The following is a 24901-nucleotide window of genomic DNA, read 5'->3' as shown; positions in this document are numbered from 1 at the left end:
ACGTCCCCTACCTGCCCTCACGTCCCCACCAGCGCCCACATCCCCATCCTGCGCCACGGCACCACGTCCTGCAGCACGTCCCCTCCCCACCCCCACGTCCCGTCTCTGCACCCACATTCCCGCCCTGAGCCCACGGCACCACGTCCTGCAGCACGTCCCCTCCCCACCCCCATGTCCCCTCACTGCACCCACATTCCCGCCGTGAGCCCACGGCATCACGTCCTGCAGCATGTCCCCTCCCCACCCCCACGTCCCCTCTCTCCCTGCAAGGGCACATTCCCCTCCCAAGACCGGCACCCACCTCCCCAGGCTCCAAGGCTTCCCGCCCCACCCCAGACGGTCCGGGGCAGCGCACGGGACAGTCTGGCCAAGAACGCCAGAGCCACAGAGGGTCCCAAACGCTCACGCGCAGCAGTTTGGGGGGCGAGAGGCTGAGCCGACCCGGCTGGGGAGCCAAGAGATGGAGCAGCCGCTGCTCAGACACTCAGCCCCACACGGGCTCTAGGACCCCCACACACACACACGCAGCTCCACAACCCCGCTGCCAGGGCAAATCCCGGCCTGAGCTGGCGTCCCTCGGGGAGCCCTTCCCGGGCACAGCCCACCCCCCCCCAGACAGTCCCCCCAAGAGAGGGACGTGCTCACCTTCCCAAACCAGCCGTGGCCGATCTCCTTCAGGTAGAGGAGGCTGTGCCTCCCCAGATCCGTGGACTTGAGCAGCTGCACTGTAAGAGAGCACATCCAGATAGCTGGGCATCAGCGCACCCGCCTGCCCGCCAGGTTACCCGCGTCTCCCAGCCGCGCCCAGCTCCGCCTGCCCGCCAGGTTACCCGCGTCTCCCAGCCGCGCCCAGCTCCGCCTGCCCGCCAGGTTACCCGCGTCTCCCAGCCGCGCCCAGCTCCGCCTGCCAGGTTACCCGGGTCTCCCAGCCGCGCCCAGCTCCGCCCACCTGCCAGGTTACCCGGGTCTCCCAGCCGCGCCCAGCTCCGCCCACCTGCCAGGTTACCCGGGTCTCCCAGCCACGCCCAGCTCGCCCCCTCCTGCCGTTCGGCGCCAGGCCCCGCACAGCCTCATGGTGTTCCTCCATCGGCCCTGTGGCGCTGTCTCCTGGGCTCTGGCTGGCAGAGCTGTGGGCTCAGGCACGGCCTGGCATCATTGTCCCTGGGAGGCTCCAGCCCCTCACACCCAGCGATACGGCGCTGGGCGGAGCTGCACACCAGGGGAGTCGGTTAGTGCCCCCGGGCGGGCAGCAGGTGCCAGTTGTGGCCCCTTCATGTCCAGGAGCCGCTCCCCACTGGCGTTCCCCACCACGGGCTGGGAGCCGTCTGCCCCAGGGGAACAGCCCTTTCCCGCTGAGCTCTCCCCAAGGCGGCAGCGGGGGGGGGGCTGCCCCTCCTCCTCCAGTCCAGCTGGAAGGTCCAGGAACCCGCAGCCAGACCGGAGGCGGGTGAAGTCAGAGCGAGCAGGCGCCCTGCATCCCAGCCCAACCACCCAGCCAGCAGCTCCGGGACATCGGGGATGTAGCCCCCATGCTCCTCCCGCCCGGCGCTCGCTCCCTCCCCAGCGGAATCCCAGCATTCCGGACCCACGGGGGGGCGGCAATGGGCCCATTGTTGGGCAGCATCGCACCGCCCTGCACTGCTCCGGCCATGCCAGACACTGGGGCCATTGTCCAAGCCCCAGTGAGATCAGCTGGGGCAGCACCCAGCACAGCAGCGGAGAGGGGCAGGGGGTGAGGGCAGCTGCTCTGTGGCAGCGTTTGTTGGCTCCTCGCCCCGCCCGGCGATCTCAGAATTCCTCTCCCACTCACAGGCCTGTTTACCACGGCCGGGGGGGGCAGCGCCAGGGAAGGAATCTGGGGCCGTGGGATGAGCTCAGAGAGCGCCTGTGTCTCCAGGGGCCTGTGCCAGAACAGGAGCCCAGTGTGACCTGCCTGCCCAGGGGCCGAGCGCCCCCTCCAGCCAGGGCAGGGCTGTGGCAGAGGCCTTCCCTTCCCCAGCCTGCCCGGCCCGGAGCGCTATTCCCAGCCCCTCAGCACCGGGGCTGGTCAACCTGGGCTGCTCCCCTGCACTGGTGCTGGAGAAAAGGCCTGAGGGATGCTGGTCAGAGGGGGCTGCAGGCCAGGAGACAGGGCCCCCGGGGCTGGCTGCCCCTCCTGCTAATGGGCCAAGACCAGCTCCTCCTGGGACATGTGTCTGGGCTCCTGTGATCCCTGCACCCCCGCAGGGAGCGCTTTCCCCCAAAAGCAACCTTTTATCCCAGGTGTGTCCACCAGGTGGTGCCACTGAGCCACGGGCCAGGACGCGGGAATCCCGCCCCAGACAGGGGCTTAGAGCGCCCTCTGCAGGTGCCAGGCAACGTTCTGCGTGCCAGCGGCTCGGGGTAGAACAGCCCCCAGTAAGCCCCAGCCAGTTCTGCTCCCCTGGCCGGGGGCTGCAGGCAGTCGATGGCAGCGTCCTCGGAGTCAGCCACGGGCAGGGGCTGCTGGCCGTGGTCACGGAGTCTCCGCCTCCCTCCCCCAGAGCACCGGGTACATGGCAGCAGTGACCATGACGGGCGCTGGCCCCGCTCCTTGATCAGGACAGGGAGCGCTGTCCTGGCCGGGAGACGCCACGCAGGCTCCCAGGGAGCAGCACGATCCGAAGCTGCAATCCACTCGGGAACTGCAACCGCCCGGCCCCGCTCCGCCGCGCAGCCTACCTGAGCGCCCTGGCTGCTTGGCCATGGGGAGCGACACCTCGGTGAGGGGCAGGATGTAAACCTCGGGGCCATTCTGCGTGGCCGGGGAGCCCTGCACCGAGAACTCGGTCACGTAATCTTCTCCCTCGGCATTCTCAAACTCCTGGCCCGGGCACAAAGCAGAGGGCAGGGGGTCGGCAGGGGCAGACGTGGGCACAGCACAAACACACAGAGCTGAGCGCGCCCGTGCACCCCCTCCACACACACACAGCTTCCCTGCCCCCCCCCCAGCACGCCATGGCGCTGCAAGAGACGTGAGGAGCCTGGCACGCCCTGCCTCACACGCTTCTCTCCCTTTCCTCACGTCCCAGACCCGGCGGGTCTGTCCGGCTGTGGGCTCCTCCTGGGCCCCTCGTGTGTTTGTACAGCACCCGGCACGCCTTGGAGGATGCCCAGCCACCCGGTTTCTATTGCGCCCACACCGAGCGGCGGCTCCGCCAGGCCCGCTCACCTGCTCCCCACGCAGCCGCGTGTCTGATGCAGAGCCCTGGCCCTGAGCCCTTAGAGCTGCAAGCCCCCAGTTAGCAAGCACCCCTACCCAGCGAGTGGAGCGCACCCCCCTGTCAGGGCTACTGCCCAGTCCCCCAGGGCGCGATCTCAGCCGCCTCCCCCCATGTTCTCTGGGGCTGGCTACCAAGCGCTGGGCTGGGCAGGAGAGCCGTTCTCTGCCCCGTGCCCTCACCAGCGCCCTCCCACTCCCCAGCGCTGCCTTTGGGGCAGGGAGCGGGGCAGCCCCATCCCTGGAGAGTGGAGAGGCCGGGGAGACCCCCGGGGAAGGGGAGTAGCCAGACCGCCCATCACCCCAGCGGGCATATATAACCCTGACCCAGGCACGCACGAGCTGCTGCAGCGTGAGCTTAAGGGCCAGGCAGCCCCACGTGGGGCTGGGAGAGACTCTAGCCCCCCAAGGCTCCGCCCATGTCACCAGAGGGCTCTGCCCGCCCCACGTCTCTCTCATCCCTCCTCAGAGACCTGTCCCAGCCCCATGGCCCTGCTCTCTCTGTGCAGCCCACGGGCGCCCTCCCTTTACCTGGCTGTGTGCCCCAGACAGCCCTTTGGGCCTGACAGCTGCCTCCGTGATCAGACAGGCCACAGCGAGCATCTCCCCTGCCCCGCCCCAGCTGCCACCAGCCTCATGGTACCTGGGGGCCCGCTGCTGCGCCACGCTCGGGGCTCCTCCCCAGTGGGACTTGCTGGGCCACAGGGCAGCATCCGGGCTGGACGCAAACACTCTCCCTGCTCCTATATAGGCAGCGTGGGGGGTTGAGCCGCCTCATTGTTCCTCCCAAGGCTCCGCAGGATGGTCAAGCCCCCCCCTCCTCCCCTGCCCGGGCGCCGCGAGCCTCCACAAAAATCCCAGCAAACAGAGAAAACTGTTCCTCGGGCACATTCTGTGCAGGGAGGTCACGGCCCCTCCCACCCCGCAGGGCACCAGGGGCATATCCTGGGCAGAGGCCTGGGCAGAGAGCAATGCGACCGGAGCCAGGCACAGCCGGTGTGTGGTGCTAAGCTGCCCAGGCCTGGCCCAGCTCCCTGTTAGTGTGGGCCAAGGAGAAGGGCCCCAAGTCTCCACGGGCCCAGGCACACACGCCATGACCAGGGGTTAACGAGGCACCAGACCCACCAGCACCCCCAGCAACATCGCTGGCTGGTCCCCTCTCCCCTCCAGCCAGGCTGGGACCCCCTCCCCACATTCCCTCCCCCAGCCAGGCTGGGACCCCCTCCCCTCGTTCCCGCCCTCCAGCAAGGCTGGGACACCCTCTTTGGAGCATTTACCTTGAAGCCAATGTCTCCCTTCTTGCAGCACAGACAGGCCAACATGAGGAAGATGAAGGTAAAGAGACCAGAGAAGGAAAGTGCCACCACGGCGAGCGACGAGGACCAGGAGAGCTCGCTAAGGGGGGTGCCGTCTGCGGGGAGACAAACGTGGGGGGCGGAGAGATTAGGGGGGCAGGCGACAAACGCAGAGCATCTCCCTTGCGGGGCCAGGGGCCAGACAGTGAGAGGGGACAAAACCAGGGAGCGGCACCAGGGAGCCCGGCCATGGCAGAGCTGGGAGCCCCGCGGCGCTGACCCCAGTGTAGACAGGGCAGGGGTTGAGCCGCCTCTGACGGGAAGGGCCCATGGATACATTGTGTGAGGAGGCCAAAAATAGTCCCGGCCCAGGCCTCCCGACCCAGACGCTGTGCCCCGGGCTGTACACAACACCCCCTTGGCTTCCCAGCTGGCCCCGGAGGGCAGCCCCAGGCCAGCCAGTGGCCCACGGTGGCCGTGAACAGCAGCTGAAGGCCAGGGCTCGACGCTGAGCAGAGTACCCCAAATGCAGCCCAGGAGGGAGCAGGGAAGTGGGGAGATGCTGCATTGCTCCCATCGCCCACAGGGGGGCACTGCCGCACCGCAGACAGGCAGCTGCCGGCCAGTTGCTCTAGGACCCATCCCCTGGCCAAGGGGGTGCCAGCCTGGGGCCCTGTCGCCTGCTAAACACAGAGGTGCCCATTTGGAAAAGACCGAGAGAGAACAACTGGACCGGTCACAATTGGTTTCGCTGCCAAGAAAGCAAAAAGAACAGCCGAACCCCAGCCGCCAGGCGCTGGGATCGGGGGCAGGAGACACTTTTCAATGTGAAAGAGCCGATCTGCCCTTTGGGCCAGTTTATACAACCCTTGAGGAAGCAGTTAACCGGCTTCCTAAATCCTCGGTCTGTGTACGCACACCCGCGTGCCTGCCCACGTGCCTCTGTGTGCATGTGCCCGCTCATGCGTGTGCGTGCCCGAGGCTGGCTGGGTGCACGTGCGTCCTGCCTGCACACACAGACCCGGCTCAGCCTCTAATCCTGGGCCTAGCACCCACTGGATCCCTCGGCTCCGCACTGTTGCCATGACAATAATTCACAGATTCATAGCAGGGACCTGCCCTGAAACAATCCCACAGCAGAGTTGTTAGGGGAACATCCCCGAAGGGTCCGTGATGGCGACTCCCCCACGCCCCTTGGTAAGCCGGTATTCCATCGCTGCGCCCAGGCGGGGCACCCCACCGGCCTGTCCCAGGGGATGTCTAGCCGCCGTCCCTTCTGCTGGGATCCTGCTTTAGCCCTGCCAAGTAATTCCAGCAAGGGCCGTTTCCCCAGAGGCTGAGGCAAGGAGAAGAAGCAGCCCCCGCTGCTCCCCAGCTCCCTGCCCCACGAGCACTGGTCTCTGCAGCCCACGCGGGCACCCAGGTTGCTTCCGGGCACCATTCACTTGCTGAGTCTCTGGGCCCTGCATGCCCCCAACCCCACATTTCTACTTGCAGAGTCAGCTTCATCCAGCAGCCCCCGGCCTCTCAGCGAAGGACTTAAGGATGGCTCCCTTTGCACACACACTGGGAGGCTGTGGAGCAGAGGGGCGGGGTGCAGGGGGAGCTGCGAGTCTGGGGGCTGCAGGACAGGGTTGGACCCGGCTCCTGTTTGTGGGGAGGTCCTTTTCCAGGGCGCTGGCGCACGCTCCCCGAACACCAGATGCGGGAGGGGGATGTTAGCAGCTAAACAGAGATTAACATACATGAAGGTGCAAGGGGCACCCGAGCACGGCCCCGATGCAGCCACCTCTGGGGTTGGCCGCAGCCGCAGTTCTGTTCCGCCAGCATCACATCGGGGTGGAAGGAAGAAGGACAGGGCCTCCAACTCAAAGCGCACGAGGGGCATAACGCCCCAGGTGCAGCAGGAATTCGGGCAGGGCACCGGACATGCTGTTCCTCCAGCTGGAAAGCCGTGCTAGGAGGCTGTGTTCCCGGCCTCGGGCCCCGGCTCAGGACGCTCAGGGTCAGGTGAGCTGCAAGAACTCCCGTCACCCAGCAAACAGGAAGGAAGGCAGTGCCCGTCTCTCAAAGGGCTCCGCAGGCCCCAGTTCCTTCTCACGCCCCACGCAGGCGAGGACTGAACACGGCCCCCACTCCTGGTGCCATCCTGTCCCTTAGGGCCTGGCCCAGCCTGGCATCTCCTCCCAAATATCCCTCCGGCTGTGACAGTGCCGCAGCCCCAGGGAGACGGGGGTGGATGAGCCCAGCGCCTCCAGGTGAGGGGGAAAAGGAGCCGGGGACCCACACTTGGCAGGAACCCAGCTCTGGCCACAAGCAGTAAAGCACCAGGAGGTGCTGCGAGTACCGGTAAAGGGCCAACCCCACATCTCCCCTCTGCTGCAGGCAAGTCACCAGGGCTTCCCCCGGCCCAACCAGGAGGCTTCGGCGTCTTTCAGGAAAGCCCAGGGAGCAGCAGGGTGTGATACACCCCCCAGCCCTCCGGGGAGCCCAGAACATCGCTGCTGAAGCCAGGGTAAGTGAGAGGCAGCGTGTTGGAGCCGCTGAGCGAGCCTGCCCCGAGCAGGGAGCCCAGCAGAGCCATCCAGCCCCCGCTGGCCCCCAGAGCAGCCAATGGCAGACACAAGGGCCCTTCATGCAGAGGGTTTATGGGGCCCCTGTGGAGAGAACATCCGCGGCTTTTGTTGCCAAGCTGTGAGCTTGCGTTGTGGGCGCTCGATGCCAGCCGCTCTGCCGCGTCCCCCAGGAACCCACCTGACAAGCTGCCGCTGAGCTATTCCTATGCTGCTCCAGAGCCGCCGGGAACAAACGGCGTCATTATACCCGGAGGAAGCAGCAGGGAGGCACAGCCGTGACTCAGAGCCCAGCCGGCTCGAGCCACGGCGACTGCCGTAAAAACACCACCGCGAGATCGCCAGAGCCAGGCACAAGGCTGGCGCTGCAGGAAGCCGAGAGAAAGGCAACCAAAGTGATCAGGGAGCTGCAGGGACCCCGGAGGAGGAAAGGCGAAAAGAGCTCGGCCATGGGGGTAGGGGGTTCGTGCAAAGCAGCGATGACTAGGCCGGGGGACAGAGAGAGATGGAATGACAGGAAATGGGAGGAAAACGGCCCCCAGTGAAAGGCGCTAGAGCGTGGGACAGCCCAACAGGGTGTGCGGGGAACCCGGCTGCAGGCAGAGGGAACTGGCGAGAGAGAAGGCATCGAGCCGGTGATGGCCACGGGACGGAGTGGCTGGAACGGGCGTCTCAGAGCAGGACAGCTGCTGGGACTGGCTCCTAGCTCGGAATGGCTTGTGCACCACCGAGCATGGCGACCCTGCGAGCCAAAGCAGGGAGACGAGGGGCCCCGTTTGCTCTTTGGCTTCTGGGTCATTTTGCCTGGGGGGAGCTCCCAGGAACAAGAAGAGTCCACGGCACCAGAGACATGGCTCGCCATCACGTGGTCACCACGGCACCAGAGACACGGCTCAGCACTGGGCGGTGCCCGCGGCACCGGAGACACGGCTCAGCACGGGGCGGTGCCCGCGGCACCCGAGACATGGCTCACCATGGGGCGGTGCCCGCGGCACCAGAGACACGGATCACCATGGGGCGGTGCCCCCGGCACCCGAGACACGGCTCAGCACGGGGTGGTGCCCGTGGCACCAGAGACACGGCTCAGCACGGGGCGGTGCCCGCAGCACCGGAGACACTGCTCACCACGTGTCCACACCCCCGCTGTGCAGGGGCTCTGGCTCTCAGCTCCAGATACAGCCCACGGGCCACCCCGCTGCATGTGCTGTTAGTGCAATGCTCTGTGCTGGCCCCCACGTGCCCAGCCTCTGTCTATGCTCTGGCCAGCACCACCCCTTTCTCTCTCTCCCGAGCAATACGCGAACCCGTCAGACAGTGCCCTGGGCTCCCTGCAAGAGACGGGGTCTCCTCCTCTGAGACGCCACCCGGACACGTCCCTGGAGAATCACCGCCCAGGAGTCAGTTACCCGCTCCCAGAGCGAGCGCTGGGCTCCATGCCAGCCCCCATGTCACTGAGCCGCTGAAAAGCCAGGCAGGCACCACCCCCCGCACGGTCCCCTCTCGTCTACACCAACGTTCCTGAAAATGGGAGGCGATTTTGAGTCTTCGCTGTGAGGGCCCAGAAACCGCCCCATTAACGCGGGAGCTGAGGGTCAATTCCCAACCCCATCCCACGCCGCTCGGCTACGTGAGGGGACAGTTTAAAATGGGACGAGGGCAGAAAACCCAGAGCCGACACAGGGTGGGGACGGGGGCCAGGCAGCGGTGGAGAACTCGGCTTCCTGCGTTTTAGTCCTGGTGCTGCCCCAGACTCGGGGTGTCACCTTAAAGGACCCTGCTGGCTTGAACAAACCTAGCGCTTTTCTGTCTGAAACCTCTGGCGCCAAAGGCTTTTGGAGACTATCACCCATAGCATCTGGGCACTGCACTCACCCCCGTGAGTCAGGGCAGGCCTATCACCCCACTGTAAGTGGGGAAACTGAGGCACGGCGAGGCTAAGTGACTTGCCCAAGCTCACACAGGAAGTCTGCGGTAGAGCCGTGAATTTAAACAGGGTCCCCTGAGCATCCTGACCACAGGGCCATTCTATCTCTGACGGGGTTTAAAGGTGTGTAACTAGCTCCGTCTAACCCCACCTTCTAAAACTCCAGCCAAGACAAGGCCAGGCCACTCAACTAGCTCACAACTGGCCTCTTCTCTTCTCGTGTGCGGTCTGCCACCGGCGGGGGTCTGGGCCCTCGTCCAGACAAAGCCTGGCCCTGGAAGGGGCTGGGGGGAGCGTTTTCTCTCTCTCTCTCTTCTCAGCCTGTTTCCATGGTGAACAGGCAGCACTTTGCGCAGCGACTGTCACCGCATCCCCTGGAGAGTGGGGCTGGCAAGAGAGAACAGGGCGACCTGCAAAGAACAACAGGAGAGCAGCAATGCCCGTACGAGCCCCTGGGACAAGGATCTGTCAGCCAGGCTCCTTCAACGGGCACGGGCAGGAAATGGATTTCTCTAAGCCAGTTTCCAGACATGAAGATGGACAGCCCCTCGCTAGGCTCGCCGTGCCTCAGTTTCCCTCCCTGTAAAATGGGAATGACGATTAGGTCCGGCAAGGCCCAAGTAAGGACCCCAGCCTCTCGGCTAACAGGCCCAGTCCTCCAGCGCACGCCCCGTCACACGCACTCGTGACGAGGATCAGCAGTGTGTCACATAGGCCCATCGCCCCCGGCGGAGCTCCCGGGAACCTCTCTTGCCGCTCTGCCTGAGCAAAGACTGCAGGATCAGGCCCATTATTTGCAATTACATCTTGGCCCCCGAGGGCGGCCGGTGACGGGTCACTCAGGTATTAATTAACGGAGATGCCCCGTGTAACCAGGTGTGACGAAGTGGGACTGTTCTTAATGTTTCCTCTGACTACTGTGTGGGTGCCTCAGTTTCCCCTATGCATTTCTTAAATCTCTAGGTGGTGGGGAAAGGCCAGTGTGCATAAATCACTGACACTCTGTCTCCCTGGCAACAAATGGCCAGGGCCCCTCCCCCCCTGCAAGGAAATAGCTAAAGGTGAACAAAGAGATCAGGTGACCTCCTGGCCCAGAAAAGAGACAAAGCCCAGAGGAGGAGGGGCTGGAGGGTTTTTTTCAGAGCTGGAGCTGGCTGGGGACAAGGAGTGAGGGCAGACGTGGGTGTCTGGCTCTCTGAACCCCACAATGGACCCAGCCGAGGGGTCCCGTTCTCCGCCGTACCTACAGGCTCTGTTTTAGACCGTGTTCCTGTCATCTAATAAACCTCTGGTTTACTGGCTGGCTGAGAGTCACGTCTGACTGTGAAGTGGGGGTGCAGGACCCTCTGGCTTCCCCAGGACCCCGCCTGGGCAACTCGCTGTGGGAAGCGCACGGAGGGGCATATGCTGAATGCTCCCAGGAGAGACCCAGGAGGTGAAGCCGTGTGAGGTTCTTGCCCTGAAGACAGTCTGCTCCAAGGGAGAGGAGGCTCCCCAAAGTCCTGACTGGCTTTGTGGGGAGCAGTCCCAGAGCATCGCCCGGGGACTCCGTGACACCAAGTTAAAGGGTTATTCCCTTGGAGACCATTTCAAAGCACAAATGGCGCCACCACCCGGACAAACAAAGCCCACGAACGCACGCTCCTGCCGTCTGCCACAGGCAGGGTGAGCACAGAGCGCGGAGCCCGGCGCCGCCCGGCTGCCCCTCAGTACCGGACAAGCGGGCCCAGGCCCAGGCCCTGTGAGAGTGGATGAGGGAGCCGGGGACGAAGGCAGCGTGAGAGCGGATGAGGGAGCCAGGGGGCGAGGGCGCCGTGGGAGCAGACGAAGGGCACTGGGTGGGGAGGGCGCTGTGAGAGCAGATGAGGGAGTCGGGGGCGAGGGCAGCGTGAGAGCGGACGCGGGAGCGAGGGCAGCGTGAGAGCGGACCAGGGGCACCAGGGGCACCAGCGCTGTGAGAGTGGACGAGGGGCACCAGGGGCGCCGGCGCTGTGAGAGCGGACGAGAGGCACCAGGGGCGCCGACGCTGTGAGAGCGGACGAGGGGCACCGGCGCTGTGAGAGCGGACGAGGGGCACCAGGGGCACCGGCGCTGTGAGAGCGGACGAGAGGCACCAGGGGCGCCGACGCTGTGAGAGCGGACGAGGGGCACCGGCGCTGTGAGAGCGGACGAGGGGCACCAGGGGCACCGGCGCTGTGAGAGCGGACGAGGGGCACCAGGGGCACCGGCGCTGTGAGAGCGGATGAGGGGCACCAGGGGCACCGGCGCTGTGAGAGCGGACGAGGGGCACCAGGGGCACCGGCGCTGTGAGAGCGGACGAGGGGCACCAGGGGCACTGGCGCTGTGAGAGCGGATGAGGGGCACCAGGGGCACCGGCGCTGTGAGAGCGGACGAGGGGCACCGGCGCTGTGAGAGCGGAGGAGGGGCACCAGGGGCGCCGGCATTGTGAGAGCGGACGAGGGGCACCGGCGCTGTGAGAGCGGACGAGGGGCACCAGGGGCGCCGGCATTGTGAGAGCGGACGAGGGGCACCGGCGCTGTGAGAGCGGACGAGGGGCACCAGGGGCACCGGCGCTCTGAGAGCGGACGAGGGGCACCGGCGCTGTGAGAGCGGACGAGGGGCACCAGGGGCGCCGGCATTGTGAGAGCGGACGAGGGGCACCGGCGCTGTGAGAGCGGACGAGGGGCACCGGCGCTGTGAGAGCGGACGAGGGGCACTGGCGCTGTGAGAGCGGATGAGGGGCACCAGGGGCACCGGCGCTGTGAGAGCGGACGAGGGGCACCAGGGGCACTGGCGCTGTGAGAGCGGATGAGGGGCACCAGGGGCACCGGCGCTGTGAGAGCGGAGGAGGGGCACCAGGGGCGCCGGCATTGTGAGAGCGGACGAGGGGCACCGGCGCTGTGAGAGCGGACGAGGGGCACCAGGGGCGCCGGCATTGTGAGAGCGGACGAGGGGCACCGGCGCTGTGAGAGCGGACGAGGGGCACCAGGGGCACCGGCGCTGTGAGAGCGGACGAGGGGCACCGGCGCTGTGAGAGCGGACGAGGGGCACCAGGGGCGCCGGCATTGTGAGAGCGGACGAGGGGCACCGGCGCTGTGAGAGCGGATGAGGGGCACCAGGGGCACCGGCGCTGTGAGAGCGGACGAGGGGCACCAGGGGCACCGGCGCTGTGAGAGCGGACGAGGGGCACCGGCGCTGTGAGAGCGGACGAGGGGCACCAGGGGCACCGGCGCTGTGAGAGCGGACGAGGGGCACCAGGGGCACCGGCGCTGTGAGAGCGGACGAGGGGCACCGGCGCTGTGAGAGCGGAGGAGGGGCACCGGCGCTGTGAGAGCGGATGAGGGGCACCTGGGGCACTGGCGCTCTGAGAGCGGACGAGGGGCACCAGCGCTGTGAGAGCGGACGAGGGGCACCAGGGGCACCGGCGCTGTGAGAGCGGACGAGGGGCACCAGGGGCGCCGGCACTGTGAGAGCGGACGAGGGGCACCAGCGCTGTGAGAGCGGACGAGGGGCACCAGGGGCGCCGGCATTGTGAGAGCGGACGAGGGGCACCGGCGCTGTGAGAGCGGACGAGGGGCACCGGCGCTGTGAGAGCGGACGAGGGGCACCAGGGGCACCGGCGCTGTGAGAGCGGACGAGGGGCACCGGCGCTGTGAGAGCGGATGAGGGGCACCAGGGGCACCGGCGCTGTGAGAGCGGACGAGGGGCACCAGGGGCGCCGGCATTGTGAGAGCGGACGAGGGGCACCGGCGCTGTGAGAGCGGACGAGGGGCACCAGGGGCACCGGCGCTGTGAGAGCGGACGAGGGGCACCAGGGGCACCGGCGCTGTGAGAGCGGATGAGGGGCACCAGGGGCACCGGCGCTGTGAGAGCGGACGAGGGGCACCAGGGGCACTGGCGCTGTGAGAGCGGATGAGGGGCACCAGGGGCACCGGCGCTGTGAGAGCGGACGAGGGGCACCAGGGGCACTGGCGCTGTGAGAGCGGATGAGGGGCACCAGGGGCACCGGCGCTGTGAGAGCGGACGAGGGGCACCGGCGCTGTGAGAGCGGAGGAGGGGCACCAGGGGCACTGGCGCTGTGAGAGCGGACGAGGGGCACCAGGGGCACCGGCGCTGTGAGAGCGGACGAGGGGCACCAGGGGCACCGGCGCTGTGAGAGCGGACGAGGGGCACCGGCGCTGTGAGAGCGGACGAGGGGCACCAGCCAGATCCCCATCTCAGGGTGAAAAGCAGCCGAGGGCTGCGGGGAGGGAGGGGCTGCTGGCTCCCAGCCTGGGCCTGAGAACAGCCTGTGAGCCGCTTGCACTCAGCACCATGGACAGGGCCCTTGGGCTCCAGGAAAGGGAGCGGCTGAGCCGGGCCTGGGGGCTCTGGCCTTGCTCTCCACAACGGAGGGTTTGGTTTGGGGGCGCTGGGGAGGCCCGAGAGCCCCAGCCCGTCTGCCTGTGGCAAGGATGAAGGCAGCGCCGGTCTCCTGCACGCCACGTCGCCTCGGGGCGCCAGACATTCTGCAGCTCTGTGCCCCGGCCCGCCACAAGGAGGCACTGCAGCAGGGTCAGGGGAGAGGAATGGGAGTGGGGCGAGCCCGGTGGGCCCCAGGGCCAGCACAAGGCACCGGCTCCTCGGGGTTCAACATGGCCGTGTCTCCCAACCTCCCACCCATTCCCTGAAGGATCCCCCAGGCCTTCGGCATCATGGCTTGGAAACAGCCCCGGGCCTGTGGCCAGCCCCCCGGGGTGGGAGTGGAGGGCACGGGCTGACTGCTGGCTAGGACAGCAGCACAGGACTAGCCTGCAATGGGCGAGGCGGGGTCCCCACCCACCCTTGGCTCCTGTTTTGCTTTGCCAGGGTCTGGGCAGTCAGGCGGGGGAGCCGGGGAGAAGAGGCGCCCCAGCGGGGCTCCAGGCAGACAATGCTAAGAGGAGAAACCCCTCACGTGCCAGCAGAGCTCAACCCCCCGCCATGGCACTGCCCCAGGGCAGCCCAGAGCTGAGCGGATGCACAGCCCGACTCTGCCTCCCGGGCTCGTCCCAGGGGCAGTGCTTTGCCCTGCTCAGCCAACCGAGACGCTCCCCTGTGCGCTGCTTCCCCCGCTCGGCCTTGCCCAGCAGCACCGCGAGTCTCCCTGCCCAGGCCCTGCTTCCTGGGTCGCTCCTGGGCTCATTCGTCCCTCCACGCGTGGCACATGCTGCCCCGAAACACCTGAGCAGATCACTCCTCCCACCCCAAACTCCTGGGACTGGAGCAGTTTCATCCTACGAACTACCAACCAGCAAGAGCCACGCAACCTGGGAACGCCTTCGTCTGTGGTTAACGGCCGGCGCAGCTGCCTCAGAGCCTGGCGCGTGGGTTCTGATCTGCCCCTGCAGCGCGTCACCCACCGAGCAGCTGAGTATCGACTTCGGCTGCGTGCAAGTCAGATCACAGCTGGGTGTTGCAAGGGCACATCCTGGGGCAGTACCAGCCGCTCTGCAGGGGCACAAGGGGAGAGGAGATGGGCAGACGTCCTGGTGCCATCCAGCGGTTCACAGCCCCTGGGCCAGACACAGGGGCCTGCACAGGCCCCCGCTCAAGGGGGAACCCCCCAGCCAGGGCTGCAGCTCAGAGCACGAACAGCAAGAGAGAGAGAGAGAGCGAATCAGAGCAGACACCAGACTGGGCTGGCCACGGGCTGACTCGCTCTGGATAGCACCCGGCTCCCAGCTCGCTGCTATTCATGGGCTCACAAACCCACTGCCTCCCTGATGGAGAGCCACAGCAGAGCTCGCGCCCGCAGCCCCCGGCCCCGGGAATCTCGCCGGGTTCAGCCGTGCACACAGCGCGGATCCAGAAGCAGGATGTGACCCACGCGGCTCTGGTGCCAGCCCAGCCCCACCCAGCGCTCGCACTCTTGGCCTGGGAGAGTCACTTGCCCCTGCTGCCCTCCCAGGAACAGAGCTGGCCTGAGGATGGGCTGAGAACAGGGACGGGGCAGGGCGCCCGGTAAGCTGTTTGCCTGGGACGAAGAGGGCGCTCTGGGGTGCCAGCGCCAGGCGCTAGCCGCGCTCTGGGTGCCACTCCTTTGCCTGTCCTTTCTCTCCGCTTTTCAGTGCCTGGGGGCTTCCGGGGGCCATGCCAGGGCACAGACAGAGCAGACAGACAGCGCCAGTGTCACTTCCAGCCAACAGTCCAGCCCTCCCCCCAGCGGCTCCTCCAGCACCGACACTTTAATCCCAAGGGAGATTAAGGGACCAGAGCTGTGGGCAGCTTCCAGGAAAGCAATTTTACACCTCGCAGGGCACGAGTGCCGCTCGCCCAGATGCAGCCAGCCAGCACGGCAGCTGGCCCTGGCCCTGAGAACACACGTGGGAAGGGATCCCTCGCCGTCTACCGGGCTGCTCGTCAGAGTCCCAAGGGGCATTAGAGACAGTCCCGCGAGCATGGCCTGAGCCCCACAGAATATGGACACTGGGGGAGAGGGATAGCTCAGTGGTTTGAGCATTGGCCTGTTAAACCCAGGGTTGTGAGTTCAATCCTTGAAGGGGCCGCTTAGGGATGTGGGGCAAAATCAGTAGTTGGTCCTGCTAGTGAAGGCAGGGGGCTGGACTCAGTGACCTTTCAAGGTCCCTTCCAGTTCTAGGAGATGGGATATCTCCATTAATTTATTTATTATTACCGCCAATTAACAGATGGGGAAATGGAGGCACAGGGTGATTCAGAAACCCAGCCAGGAATAGAATCTAAAGAACCCGGCTCTGCTGCCGGGGCAGCACCCCTGCATGGGGTGAGGATACCGGACGGGGTGTCTGGAGAGAAAACCAATGAGTGTTCCCCTGCTGTTCCCAAGTTCGCTGTGGAGCCCAGACGCCATGGTGGGGGGCACTGGAGACACCCCACCTCAAAGGTCACCTTCCCAAGCCGTGTTTCCCAGCTGCTCCTGTCCCCTCACACCCGCACTCCTGTCCCAGCCATGCTGGCGTGTGTTTCTGTCCAGGGAGGCTCCGCTGGGCCGGGGAGGGGGTTATTAGGAGTGAAGTGACTCACGAAGCTGCATTCGCCACAGAGCGCTCCCCCCGCCCCGAACCCCGCCTCCGAGGCCCCGGCAGCCCTGCTGCCAAATGCATGCGCACTGGGAGGTGCAGATACCGGGTCTTTTCCTTTGACGGGGCCGGCGATGCTGGGGAATGGGACTGACAAGGAGTTAGTCCCGCTGAGCCACACGCCAACCCGTCCCCCTCACAGCACAGGGCCGCCACTCCACCGGGCCCCGTCCACCTCTGCACCCCCCTGCTCCCCTTGGTTTGTGTCCCCCAGGAGATATGCGTGGGGGGGGCAGGGGCCCCAGGGATTGCTGATGGATTTAACTCCATCCCAAAGGCCCTACCCGCTCTGGCCCTACTGTCTCCGCTGGGACTCACTCCTGTCCCCATTGGGCAGGTGTCCACACACACAACTCACCCTCACAAACAGTTCGGGTCGCCCCCCTGGCCGAATACACGTCGGAGAGCTCAACCCCTCCCTACCCGGGGGAGAGGGGGCAGGTGGTGACTCGCTTTGCCACCGTCCGGGCTGTACCGAGGCCATCAACGGTTCCCAGCGTGGAATTCACACGGGAAATTAACCGTGTTACAGCAAACCGTGGGCCATTTGCACGCAGAGGGTATTCCTGAGTCTATTATATTATTACTCAGCCATCACTTTCCCAGCCAATGTAAGCGTCTGAACTACTACAGGACAGGATCTGGGGCTGAGGACAGGCGATTTGAAGGGTGATAGCCTTTAACAAACTATGGAATTGAGCTCACGTTCCATGGCTAAATGAAGAGTGACTGGCTTCTGCCGGCGGTCGCGCTACATCATGCGCTACCCAATGAACAGTGTTTATGTGAGTCTCAATTAACAATCAAACAGGACAGTTAAATACTGCCAGAGGTGCTGTTCCAGCATGGATCCGCCGTAACTCCTCATGGCGGGAACTCTCTGAAACCACCTAGCAATCAGTTACCCCGATCCAGAGACCGTCCCACCGAACAGCCCATGAGAGGTGACACCACCACAGGGGGCTGGGCCATGGTGGGTCCATCCCGGCCTTCCCCTTCCAAAGCACAGCAGTGGGGGCTGCCTGAAAGACTACACCATGGAGGTCTGGGTGTTCTAGGAAGTCTTCTGCGGCAGACAATGCTCTGGGGCTCTGCATGCAGCGCTGGGACTGATCCCAGCGGGGGACGGGGCGGTGTGATCTTAGCACAGGGCGGGGCAATCCAGACAGCCTGCTGGAGGAGGGTGAGGGGAGCTGGGCTGACCGAGCATGGCAGACAGAACGGCTGGCGTGAGTGGCGGGGGCCATGCCTACACTAGCACGCAGCTCTCTGCTGCTGGAATTCCCCCCCCTCTCGTAAATCCCAGCTGCCCGGGCCCTGGATTAAACGCTCCAGGAGCCTGCAGTCACGTGCGCGCTCCAAGCCATGGCTGGGTATCTCCCCCAGTGCAAAGATCACCAGTCCCCAGCCCAGACCCCCGTGATGCAGACAACTTGCGACTGGACAGCCCCTCACCCCCACATACTCCCCCCGGATCTCACGCTAGTCAGGCCGGAGACACAGGGGAGCTGTGCGGGACACCTGGCGAAGGTCCATTACAAACACACCCAGCTCCAAGAGCCTGCCCCAGGCGGACGGCATGGCCTCCCACCACCAGCCACGCCAGCCATTCATTCACCCCAATTGCAAACTGACCCAGCAGCTGCATCTTGACACTGACTCGCCGGGGGGGGGAGGGCAGAGCTGCACCCCGGCACGTGGCTGACACGTGCCCAGTGTCCTGCCTACCATCCTGCCCGCTCTTCAGGGGAGAGCTAAGCCAGCGTCAGATCAAGGCTCCTGCAGCTGGTGCCTGGCGGGAGCTCTGGCCCTGCCCATCCTTAATGCAACTGCAAATAACCATGAAACCAATTCTCACGCTGCGCCCAGTACGGCAGTGTCCGAGGTCGCCTACTCCACGCTAAATCTCAGGTCCCCAAAGTCCTGCTACTGCCCCCACCCCCACCCCCTCTTGTCTGAAATACTGGGAGGGGGATAAAGATCCAGTAGATAAATAACCCAGCGAAGCCAGTGCCCCACGGGAGCTCTGACCACGCCACGATCCATCCCATTGAGATTCCCATGCCATCCGGATCGCCAGGAAGTGCTGACCGCAGAGGACCAGGGAGGCCAATGCAGGCCTAGCAGCCATCGACGCCCATCGCCTCCACTGCGGGTTACAACACCAAAGGACCGGCTGTCAGATGGGTGAATGCATCCAGACACTCTGAACCCCGCAGCTGCAGGCGAGGGGGGAATCCCGGGGACAGGTGCTACCCGAGTGTGGGGGGTGTGCGCATCCCTAACCAATTTCTAGCCCTCGCATCACCATGGCCAAAGACTGAAAAGCTCCAGCAGCCTCCAGAGGCACCAAAGGCCTCTCCCTTGTCAGCTGTGGAGGTAGCGATTTCATGAGGCCAGGAGCCCGCAGGCGACAGTCCACAGCGAGCGAAGGGCCTTTTCAAACGGCACCTTTAGCTCCCTCTGCAAGGTGCACTGCAAGTCTGAGACCTGAGGCTGGTTTGCTCCAGATGCTGCTGTGACAGGCACGTCAGAAAGGCCCGAGAGCGATTCGCTGAAGCCGGATAGGCAGCAAGAGCGTCCAAGGAAGCATGCTGCCCGCGCCCCCCCCCACAGAGACACCCCCGAGACTCCGGAAGCCAATCTGCATCCTCAGGTATCCATAAGCAGCCCACACAGACTCCAGTGGGAACTGCACACATGCATCAATAAAGCAAAACCCAGCGCAGTATCTGACGCCGTCCACCCCTCAGGCAGGGCTGCCCACGGAGCTGCAGGGCTCGTCCGACAGCTGCCCAACCATGGGCTCAGTCCAGGGGTCCGAACCTTTCGACTGCGGACCAGGGGGTTACACCTCCCTGCACCAGACGCAGGGAACTGCCCATTCGGATGGCAGAGGCCAGTCGCTGGCCTGCCAGGGGAGCTTTTATGTAACATACAGGGAGAAGCAGTGTGGAGAGGAGCAGCCTATTTTTATCAGCCGTGATCAGTGCAGTTACGAAACCAGAAGCCTGGGCTCTGAAGTCGAACGACAGAGACAGGCAGGGGCCCGTGCAGAGGCAAATCGAGTAGCGAACAGAAAATCTCTGTTACAGGCCTGGCCCCAGCCGAAGTCAATGGGAACTGACACCTGCCCCCCCCCGATACCCCGCATTAAAGGGTGCTGGCCAGGGTGATGCAGCCCTTCCAAATGAAGGCAGCTAAGTGGGGCCACTCCTAGCTCCTCACTAGGGACTGGGCACATGAGCCATAGAAGGAAGGATTATCAATGGGACACGGGAACGCCAGGGCATTGGATAAGAATTAGATACATTCCCAGAGGATAGGTCCATCAACGGCTATTAGCCAGGACGGGCAGGGACACAACCCTACGCTCGGCTCTGACTGGCAGACACTGGGACTGGATGACAGGGGATGGACCACTCAACTGCCCTGTTCTGTTCACCCCCTCTCAAGCACCCGGCACTGGCCACTGTCAGAGACAGGATACGGGGTTCGATGGACCATCGGTCCAGTATGGCCGTTCTTATGTAATGCCTATTGCCTCTGCTTGCCCATTCTCTGATACTGGCACTGCTCTCTGGAGCGCGGCCAGCCCCAGGACCTTGCGTACCACAATGCCCCATGGCTTGCCTGCGAGAATGGAGCAGCAGGGAGAGGGTGACCTGCCCCCACCCCACCCTCCCAGCCCCACATACCAGAGCGAATCTCCAAGCAAAGATGGAGGGGAAAAGCTTTCGATCTGCCAAGCCCCAAGTCCAGGTACAGCCCCCTAACACACGTCGGGGCGGGGCTCCTTCCAAAAGCAGGCCAATGGCACCCAGCCCTGAACTCAGATCTTGGCAGGTCAGTAACACAGGAAATGGATTTTCAACTAGTCTGATTTCAATTTACCTACAAATATGGAGCAACATTTTTAAAGAGGCCTCAGCCCGGCCTCCAATTTCATGCAACACCCAATCAACAGGCACCAAGCAGCAGAAGTTGGTCACCTAATGACCTCATTTGCTGGCTGCAGTCAGGCACACGTTTAAATGAGGGTTTCTTGTGTTCATAAAACTAAAGGCTACTTCTTAAAAATTGCCCCTTTGAGCCTGCCCCCAGATCTGGAGAATAATCCCCTGCCCTGTTACAGAACACCTTTCACTAAGGGATCTCAAAGCACCGAGCGGCGAGCAGCATGTACCATCTTCATTAGCTAAGCCTCACACCCCTGGGAGGCTGGCAGCGTCCCCATCTTACTGAGAGGGTTAGCGAGGCCCGAGAGGAGACGGGACTGGCCAACAGAGTGGCAAAGACAGGAATAAAATTGTCATTATTAATAAGCAATTAGCCCAGGGCTCTGATCCCCATCAGGCCCCCATTTGCGCTGAGTGCTGTACACACACAGACAAAGAGACCGGACCCCCCACACTCCCCGTCCCAGGACTCTTTTGACACATGCTGTCCTCCCCATGTGCATTTCACGCGCATGCCCAAAGCTCTGGTCCCTACAGAGTGTATTTCTATGGCCATGTACCTGTCAGGTAAAGGTGCTAACACAGCCCCTCCCGGCAGTCTGACCCCCAGGGGCAGATTTTGTCTATTCGATGCTCACACCTCCGCTGGGGTCCCTCCCAGTCCCCATGGAGCCTGCCTTGTTCTCAAGACCCCCGGCCGTGCCTGCTCTCCGGCACTCTCCTGAGCGGAGCTACTCCATGATCTGACCATGCCTCCCCACATCTCCCGACGTGCCTCCGCAGGGGCGTCAGCGGTGAAGGATGGGTTTCCTCCTCGCCCACCCGAAAGATGCCACAAGAACGGGCGGTGTTCAGAGGCCTGTTCAGTAGCAGCACAGTGTGAACGTGCCACGGGGGAGCCAGCCACTCCCACAGGCGAGAGCCCCACCTGAGGGCCTCATTAGCCAGGCAATAGGAGTGTGTGAGGCACCTTCCCCAGCTCCCTGGCTCTGTCCACATGGTGAGGAGCCGCGGGGGCCCACGACCACCCCAGGGCTTGCTCCAGGGGGCAAAGCAGAGGCAGCTTCGTTCCCACATTACCGGGGGAGAAGAATGGAGACTGCGCCTCCGGCATAGCCGGCCTGCCCCGCTCACCCTACAGCCTGACTGGGAGCTGTGCCAGCTCTGCCCCAGAACCCCCAAACTGGGGGGGAGCACCAGGGGACATGGGTACTGCAGCTATGTTCCCGCCGTTCTGTGTGTGCCTGCAGGGAGCAGATCTGGCAAACAACAAGGAAGCTTAAAACTCTAATTGGCTCGGAGAGGTTTGTGCTGGGAAGAATTTCCATAAGCCGAATGTCCCCCATTGCCCCCACCACTGCCGCACAGTCCGACAGATAGGGCACCAGACTGGGAGCCAGGACTCCTGGGTTCTAGTCCCAGCTCTGTCACTGATCTTGAGGGAAATCAGGTCAGCGCTCTGTGCCTCAGTTTCCCTAGCTGTTAACTCAGGGGTAATGATACCAACCTGCTTTACAGAGGGCTGATGGATAACTGCTAAGCAATGCCACAAGAAGGGGCTCTAAAGCTGGTCCGAACCTCCTCATCTGAAAGAGCGCATCTCCCCCAGCGCTGCGACCCCCAACGCTGCCCTGGGACACTGAGCCAGGACTCCCCAGAGGAGAGCGCTCTCCTGGCCATACCAGCACTGTGGGGTTTGCTCAGAGGTGTCTCATCCTAGCCCAACCCCTGTCTGAGGGGCAACTGACGGACCGTAGCAATAGTGACCATCGAAGTCCAACGGTGTTTGACAGGCTCCTGTCACGCAGTCTCAGCTGGTGGTTGGACACGGTGGCTTTATCTCCCTTTATCTCACACACACAGGGTTCTTGAGCAATAAGCGAAGATGCAGCAAATCCCAGGCACTGCATACGTTTGCTGGTGCCTGTAAGTCTTAGGGAGGAGGGATAGCTCAGTGGTTTGAGCATTGGCCTGCTAAACCCAACGTTATGAGCTCAACCCTTGAGGGGACCACTTAGGGATCTGGGGCAAAAATCTGTCAGGGGGTTGGACTAGATGACCTCCTGAGGGCCCTTCCAACCCTGCTATTCTATGATTCTTTCTTGCACTGCTCCCTAGCTTGTCATGGCCTGGGTGTCCGAGGGGGCAGATGCATGAGCACCATGCTGCCCTGGCAAGGTACTAATTCCTGACCCTTCCCAAGAGTCACCACCGTTTAAAAAACCACTGACATGCCGGAAAGAACCTGGCAAGCCCTCCAAATGCTCCTTCCCCACAGGACAAAGGCCACTGCCTCAGAGCTGCATGTGTGGTATCTTGGCCTAAAGTCACGAGCACAATGGAGCAGAAACACATGAGTGCAAACACCACCACTGTGTGCAAAATAGGTTCTCATTCAGCTAAATGGCCAGCTAGACACATACCGGCTCTTTCGTACGAGCAATCCAAGTAACTGTGTGTACATGCGCAAATCTAAATGTCTGGCCCCAAATATCTGACTGTAAGTTTCACCACATCACCTGCTTATATTTAAAGATAAAAATAACTTCTGGGCTCAAGGGTTCTTATCTATACCGCACCAATGCAGGATCTCTGCATGTTCGCGTCTCAGAGGCCAGGCCTGAACGCACATGGCACGTGGAATGCACGCTGGTTTCAAAGGGGAGTTGCAGGCACGGAACCAGGCCCTTTCTCTACCAATAAAACCTGTTTCAGAGGTTGGCACTTGGTTCACATTTGTGGGGGAGGGGAAGGCAGGGTGAGGCAATCAATCAATCAATCAATCAGTTAAAAAATAAATAAGGGAAACAACGCAGCATTTGGTTCAGATTCACAAAGTTTGCTACACAAAAAACTTCATGGAACTGGCCAGAGTCTCGCGCTACCTGGATTTTACACAGCCCATGTTGCAGGCAGATCTCTCACCCAGCATCTGCCTGCTCTGGGTTCCACACAGCTGGCCCAACAAAGCTAGAACAAAGCACCAGCCAGAAAGTCTGGCATAAGGGACGTTCTCCCGCCTCCCTTCATTAGTACCCACATGGATCGGGCCTGGTTCTGCTCAGCCGTTTGTGAGACATGATTCAGAAAAGTCCATTTGCCTGCCTTAGAATTTCTCTTCGTGTCTGTAGTTAAACCCACCCCCTTCCCAAGGCGGATGCTGCCCCTCACCTGGGACGAGAGAGAAACCGGTTGTGGGAAGGAAGGAACAAGGCAAAAGGCAGGACTGGGCCACAACCAGCCTCAACCCCCTTTCCCTGCCAGCGGGGGTACGACTTGCAGGGACTTCTGCCCCTCCCAGCACGCACTAGCTGCAGGGTTTAAAGCCACCTGCACCGACCGGGGGAGCACGGAGCTCCGGTTTGTACCTTGAGCAGAACTGGATTCCCTGCCTCCCCCGACGTGACAACTGAACAGTATGTGGCTAACACCCCAGCACCATGGCCAGCTGTCTGTCTGCGTAGGGCCACCACCATCCCAGACCCTGATCAGCACCCAGAGGGCTCAGTCCCCTCTCTGGGAAGCTGCAGGTGATCGTCCTGTCCAGGGGAAGACGTCAGCCTGAAGCAAACCCCAGGGGACAATGCGCGGGGGACGGATCAGTATCACGCGTGGTTCAGGATCAGCGCCACCTGCCCACGGGTCGGGGCACTCTGAGCTGCGCGCTGGCAGTTCTGGGGCAGCAGTGACACAGCCGGCAGCTTTTAAGCGGATTATTTCTTAAAAATCAAATGCAGTCAGCACAAGGAACAGCAAAGAGCCACTGCTCCCTGCGCTGACCCACCAGCTGCTCCAGTGCCCCGAGCCACCTCCTCCCTTCGCTTCCCAGGTAGCGGATCGGCGTGCCGCACGCTGGGCTCCCGCCGGCGACGCCCACCACCCGTTACAGGCACTGGGGGGCTCACTTCCCCGTGCGCATCGAGAGTTTAGCCCTATGCGATGTACAAATCCTGCTGGGCTCTGAGATGGCTTTGAGAGCTCCATTGATCGCAGATGCTATTATCCGGTAACTGCCATCCGACAGCCAAGCAGCACCGCCCCCCAGCACTTCCCCGAGGCTAGCGCACTGATTAATACCCCAGGGGGGTTACTTTCCAGCAGTCAGAAGTGCTCCCCTCTCCTCACTGTGCCTCCCTCCCACCCCACCGCTCCGTAAAGCACCCAACGTCTGGGGCTCTGTGCTTGAGCTGTGAACACACAGCAATGCATCCGGCAGGCAGATCCCTGCCGCAGTGAACTCCCAGAGCGTATACGCTGCAATCAGAGGCCCTGCTCAACCAGCCTTGCTCCAGAGCGGGATCTCTGCAGCCAGGGACCGTGTCTGACGCTCAGACTTTCACCACCTGTTCTGCACCCTAATTACACACTCACCAAGAACACATTCGCAGGGCCTGGGAGGAGAGGGTGCTGAGCACAGAGCCAGGAGAGACAGGCCAGGGAACAAGGGAGACGATTACCCGGTCCGATCATTTCCTGACACACAATGCGAGTGCCCGACACGACAGCCCAGCTGCACGCGCTGCTGCAAGGCAGACAGGGGGGTCTGCAAACCCCGTCCGGAACCCAACGGGCTGGGAACGGCAGACCCAGCGTCAAGAACAACAACCTTTCCCTTCCCTAAACCTGCACCCGAGGATCCCCCAGCCCGTTACAAACACCACTGGAGTCAGCCTCTCCAACGGCCACCCATCTCGCCTCCCCTGCCCTGGCGCAGCCCGAAGATAGACCTTCCCTGCAGCCCGCGGGGCCGTCTGGCACATGTGCCATGAACCGGGGGCAGGGGAACAGGATTCTGTGACTCAGAACTGGGCTCTCAGAATCCCGAGAGCTCGG

At 63.4% G+C, this 24901-nt stretch overlaps 1 protein-coding gene across 3 annotated transcripts in view; it reads right to left on the bottom strand.

Moving 5' to 3' along the window:
* AATK (apoptosis associated tyrosine kinase) overlaps nucleotides 1-24901 on the bottom strand; it is a 54895-nt gene that overhangs the window by 20825 nt on the left and 9169 nt on the right. For 2 of the 3 annotated variants that reach the window (XM_065563760.1, XM_065563758.1), the window contains exons 2-4: nucleotides 4516-4649; nucleotides 2701-2842; nucleotides 646-725 (exon numbers count right to left, since the gene is read on the bottom strand). In XM_065563760.1, the coding sequence (XP_065419832.1) occupies nucleotides 646-725; nucleotides 2701-2842; nucleotides 4516-4560 (267 nt within the window). In that variant the 5' untranslated portion in view covers nucleotides 4561-4649. Of the gene's footprint in view, nucleotides 1-645; nucleotides 726-1006; nucleotides 1401-2700; nucleotides 2843-4515; nucleotides 4650-24901 lie in introns of those variants that run through there. The other variant, XM_065563761.1, reaches the window with a different exon arrangement.

This window comes from Chrysemys picta, chromosome 12 (genome assembly GCF_011386835.1).
Source record: "Chrysemys picta bellii isolate R12L10 chromosome 12, ASM1138683v2, whole genome shotgun sequence".
Classification (NCBI taxonomy): Eukaryota; Metazoa; Chordata; order Testudines; family Emydidae; genus Chrysemys; species Chrysemys picta.
This window is presented reverse-complemented; position numbering and strand designations above follow the sequence as displayed.